This window comes from Penaeus vannamei, chromosome 4, assembly GCF_042767895.1.
Source record: "Penaeus vannamei isolate JL-2024 chromosome 4, ASM4276789v1, whole genome shotgun sequence".
NCBI lineage: Eukaryota > Metazoa > Arthropoda > Malacostraca > Decapoda > Penaeidae > Penaeus > Penaeus vannamei.
The window spans coordinates 15611778-15616777 of record NC_091552.1 but is presented as its reverse complement, the minus strand read 5'-3'; the positions used below and the strand labels follow the sequence as shown (position 1 = coordinate 15616777).

General features: G+C 35.9%; 1 protein-coding gene across 1 annotated transcript in view; it reads left to right on the top strand.

Annotated features, from left to right (window-relative positions):
* LOC113821485 (uncharacterized) overlaps positions 1-5000 on the top strand; it is an 18522-nt gene that overhangs the window by 11770 nt on the left and 1752 nt on the right. Inside the window, exons 5-8 of the mRNA XM_027373998.2 lie at positions 1-242; positions 379-540; positions 735-830; positions 1092-5000. The exon at positions 1-242 is cut by the window's left edge and continues 109 nt beyond it; the exon at positions 1092-5000 is cut by the window's right edge and continues 1752 nt beyond it. Coding sequence (XP_027229799.2) covers positions 1-242; positions 379-540; positions 735-830; positions 1092-3134 — 2543 coding nt within the window. The 3' untranslated portion in view covers positions 3135-5000. The remainder of the gene's footprint in view (positions 243-378; positions 541-734; positions 831-1091) is intronic.

The following is a 5000-nucleotide window of genomic DNA, read 5'->3' as shown; positions in this document are numbered from 1 at the left end:
TCATCAATGCCACCTCATCCCACCTCACAGCAGTCACTGCTCCCCCCTCTACCCATCAGCTTCCCCCCCTACAACCCTCCCTCACAAGCCTGGACATGGCAGCACATGCACTCACATCTCATCATGCTCTGGAAGGCACCCTCGACCTGGTAGGTGTGGAAGGAGACAGCAGCAATACCCAGGATGTCCCAGCTGATTTTGAGCCAGGGCAGAGGCTATCACACCTCAAGCATCATATGAAGGTAATCTGCTGATGACTTTCTTTTCAATGGTTTTGTTACTTTTTTTTCATATTCCTAGTTTCATCACTGTAATCAAGTTTTATTTCCATTGTGCTATCAATAATTTTGTGTACAATTTTTTAACTTGCTGCTCCAGATTCATATGGAAGAACTGAATATTGGAAACACAAAAGAAGATGGGCTGATGTTTTCCTCTGAGTCACAAGACCTGAGAAAAACACAGAGGCAGGAGTCTCCTGAACAGCAGTACACTTGTAAACAGTGTGGAGAAGTATTCCAAAGAGCTGAGCGGTTGAAGGTATAATTTTCTCATTGATACTCCTTTAGATAAGCATTTTTTTGACAGATTTTGGTGATGATTGTTGATCTGTAAAGTGCTTGTATTTTTAAAGTAATTCTGTGATATGGTTGTGTATATGAGCCCATTATGTCATTAATTTATGAAAGGGAAATCACAATATATGATAATTATCTTCCTTTCTTTGCTTCTAGATTCATGAACTGAACCACTCAGGAGAAAGGCCTTTCAAGTGTAATGAATGCACTGCTGCCTTTACTGCAAAGGCCATGTTGATACGACACAAAAAGGTATAACATATTAAGAGTTAGATTTAAATATGAAGGGAACTGATGTATATGGATCATTTCACTGTTTGACATTTGTTGTCAGAACAGTCCATATATATATATATATATATATATATATATATATATATATATATATATATATATATATATATATATATATATATATATATATATATATATATATATATATATATATATATATTATATGCATCTTGTATATCATTGCTTTTATCATTACTTTTTTATTTCATGCATTTTCAGGTACACACGGGAGAAAAGCCTTATTCTTGTGATGAATGCAAGACTTGCTTCACTGAGTCTGGCAGTCTGAAGGTTCACAAACGCATGCATAGTGGGGAAAAACCCTTCAAGTGTGACCAGTGTGATGTGGCTTTTAGTGGAGCAGGAATGTTAGCCACTCACAAGAGGAAGCACACGGGAGAGAAGCCCTACATGTGTAATGACTGTGGGGAAACTTTCCGCCTCTTGTCCACATTAAAGAGTCACAGGAGGAGACATACAGGGGAAAAGCCCTTTGTGTGCGAGATATGTGATTCGTCTTTCACACAGCGGGCAGCTTTGCAGAGACACAAGCGCATCCATACTGATCAGAAGCCTTGGGTATGTGATCAGTGTGGCTTCAAGTTCAGGGAGAAAGAGAACCTTAGAAAGCACATTGCCCTCCACAAGATCAAGTCCCAACATATGTGTAATGTTTGTGGGGCAGGGTTCAAACAAGCCAAAAAACTGGAGACTCACAAGATGCTGCACAATGGAGGTGATCGTCCCTATAGGTGTAATAAGTGTCCTTCCTCATTCACTAATCCAAAATACTTGACGCAGCACAAAAAACGAGTCCACAGCAGAAAAGATTCTGTCATTCAGTGTGATGTTTGTAATGCTACATTCAAGAGAAAAGAGACATTAAGATCACATGTGCGTATTCACAAGGGGGACAAGGGTGATGGTGTTTATGTATGTGGGGAGTGTGGTGCAACTTTCAACCAGAGAGGAACACTGACAAAACACATCAGAATCCATATTGCATCTCGTGAAACCAAGGACAACAAGAGTAATGTGTTTGAGTGTAAAACATGTTCTAAAAGCTTTATTGATAAAAAAGGCCTTGATCATCACCTTGAGAGTCATTTCATTGAGAATGTAAATGAGGATGTTGCATATAGTTGCCCAGTATGCCACCAAGGCTTTTCTAGCCAGAGGAGCCTTGTGAAACACAAAAGAGCAAATCATCCAACACAGAGAAGTGCAAGTAAAATAGCCCTTGACCAGGATGTTGATGATAGCACTGTGCACATTAGAGACAAGTACATATGTGAGGACTGTGATCAAACTTTTTTCAGGAGAAGGCAACTGAAGGCTCACAAGGAGTTTTGTCCATGCAGAAGTTCCTCTCCCCAGCCAGAATCTCCAGAAGCACTCACTGAGAGCACGCCACCTCTTCAAAATGACTCCAAGGAAGTGGATGCCATGAAGCTTCTGACAGCTGTCTTGGCTGTAACTAGTACAGACACGGGTGACAACCTCAACTGCCAGCAGCCACATGCACGAGGTTCCTCACCTCCACCTCTCCTCTCTCATCCTCCATCTCATACAGTGCATCGTTATCCATCCCCTAGTGTTATAACTACTCAGGATTCTCTCTTCCACCAGACCCCACAGCATCATTCGCACCAGTTGCAGCAGTCATTCCCACAAACTTCTGTACAACAGCTTTCCCACCAGGAACACATACAGCAACCTTCACATTCTCATCTCCAGCAGCAGTCACAACAGGTAGATCATCTCCAGCAGCATGCAAGACAGCAGGGACACATGCAGCAGCAGCAGCAGTCTCAGCAGCATAGCCATATGCAGCAGCTACAAAGACAGCAAAGTCATCTGCAGCAGCCATCACAGCATCAGCTCCAGCCATCAACCAGACAACAATCTCATCTTCATCACAGCCAGTTGCACCAGCAGGTGGAACAAGAGACTCACATTCAGCGCCAGAATCATGTCCATCATCATCACCATTTACAGTTCAGTCATGATGTGCAGCAGCAGTTCTTCAAGCCATCCTCACTCTCCTTATCAACTCAGCATCACAATCACCAGCAACAAGAAGACATCCTTTCACAGCACAGTACCAGTCTAAACATTCCCCAAGACCTTGACGAATGCAGCCACCCCCACGAATCAGGCCACACACAGCAGCATCATCTCCACAGCCACCTTGACCAGTCCAGCCTTGAAGAGCACAACACCAACCTCAAACACCATCAAAAGCATCATCACCTGCACTAATTTCATATGGTTATAGTGTCCATTAATCATCCCAGTTGTTTGTGTACTGTCATTCTACAGTGCACAAAAATATCAGTGCCTGTTAATAAAGAATAGTAATGGAAAATATTGTTATATTTTCAGTGTGATATAGTTACTGGTACCATTTTGTTTATGGTGACTGCACCACATAGCTACTAGGGAAGAACACTTTGATGTTCTTCAAATCTATTTATAGTTTCTAGTTCACAAATTCATTAAGAACATGACAAGAAAATGCTTTCTTTTTGGTAGAGTAAATCATAAATAAAATTATATTTCTCCAGGATATTTTTATTTATTTATTATTATTATTTTTTTAGCAAATGAGATTGACTCTATGAGTTAATCTACATACTAGTTGTGACTGAATTATAATTGTTATAGTGATCAGTATATAGCATTGAGTAAGTAGATTTTAACCAGCAGCTATCCAATCTGTGTAAATGAGATAATGAAAACTTTAAAACAAATAAGTGGTTATTTTTAAATTGATTAGCAGAAATAGTTAGGTTATCTTGTTTCATCGGTCTTAATAATTATCACTTTTCTTATCTTTCTCATTGGCAGTAAAGGTGGTAATAGTAGTTATTTTGCTATTGCTGTTTTATTTATTGGGATCACTATATATATTATTGCTGTACTTTACTATTATTTTTGATGATATTATCATTATGATTGTTATCATTATTACAGTATTTTTATTATCATTATTATTATTATTATTATTATTATTATTATTATTATTATCACTATTATTATTATTGTTATTTTTATTATTATTATTTTATTATTATTATTACCATTACTATTACTTTTGTTATTTTTATTACTATCATCATCCTCATCATCCTTATCACTATAATTTTCTTTTTTTTTATTATTGTAATTGATGTTATAAAGATTATTATTTTATTATTGATGTTATTATTATTATTATTATTATTATCATATCATCAGTATCAATATTATTGTTATTATTTTTATTATTGTTGTTATATTTTTTTATTATTATTATTATTGTTGTTGTTGTTGCTGTTATTCTTATTAGTTACTATTATATGATATTTGTTATTATTATTAGCTATTATTATTGTTATTATTATGATGATGATTATTATTTTTTTTATTATAATTTTTTTTTTTTACCAAAACTGGCTACTGTTACTGATATCATCATTGGTAGGATAAGCATCAATTTTATTATTATATTTCCATAATTATGTTCATAATGGTTATTATTTTTGTTTTTGCTTTATAGTTACAATTTAGCATTCTTTGATGTCAAGCACATTAACCATAAACATTCAACATTCATACATTGTGGTGTTTAAAAGGATTTTGATTAGCGGATTGGTTGTGGGTACATGTACTGTCCACTATATTTTTTGTGAAATTGTTGCACAAAGACGGCTCGGCAAGTGCTCAGCTACCAAGGATTGTATTAGTAAGCCTTATGTCAACTCGCCTAATTTCCCCATTACTTGAATTTTTGGAATTTTAGTGTTTTATTCTTTATAATGCTGTTAATAATGATACTGTTATCATTACGATTATTGGTATTATCTTGATAACGTTAAAATAGTCTTACAAAAAATTAAAATAATAATTTAAAAAATAAGAATCAAGAAAAGGCGTAAACAGGTGAGATAGTTAAGACAAGTAATCGACTCCTTGGGGATTAAACACTTGTGGACTCATCTTTGTATAACCATAATTAATAAGCTAAAATCGCAGTGGACTTTTCATGTATGTCATGTTATCCCGGCAATGTGGGTTAAGGGAGACATTGTATAAAGATGATTGAACTGGTCAAAGATAGGAATATTAAAATTAAAATAGTTGAAT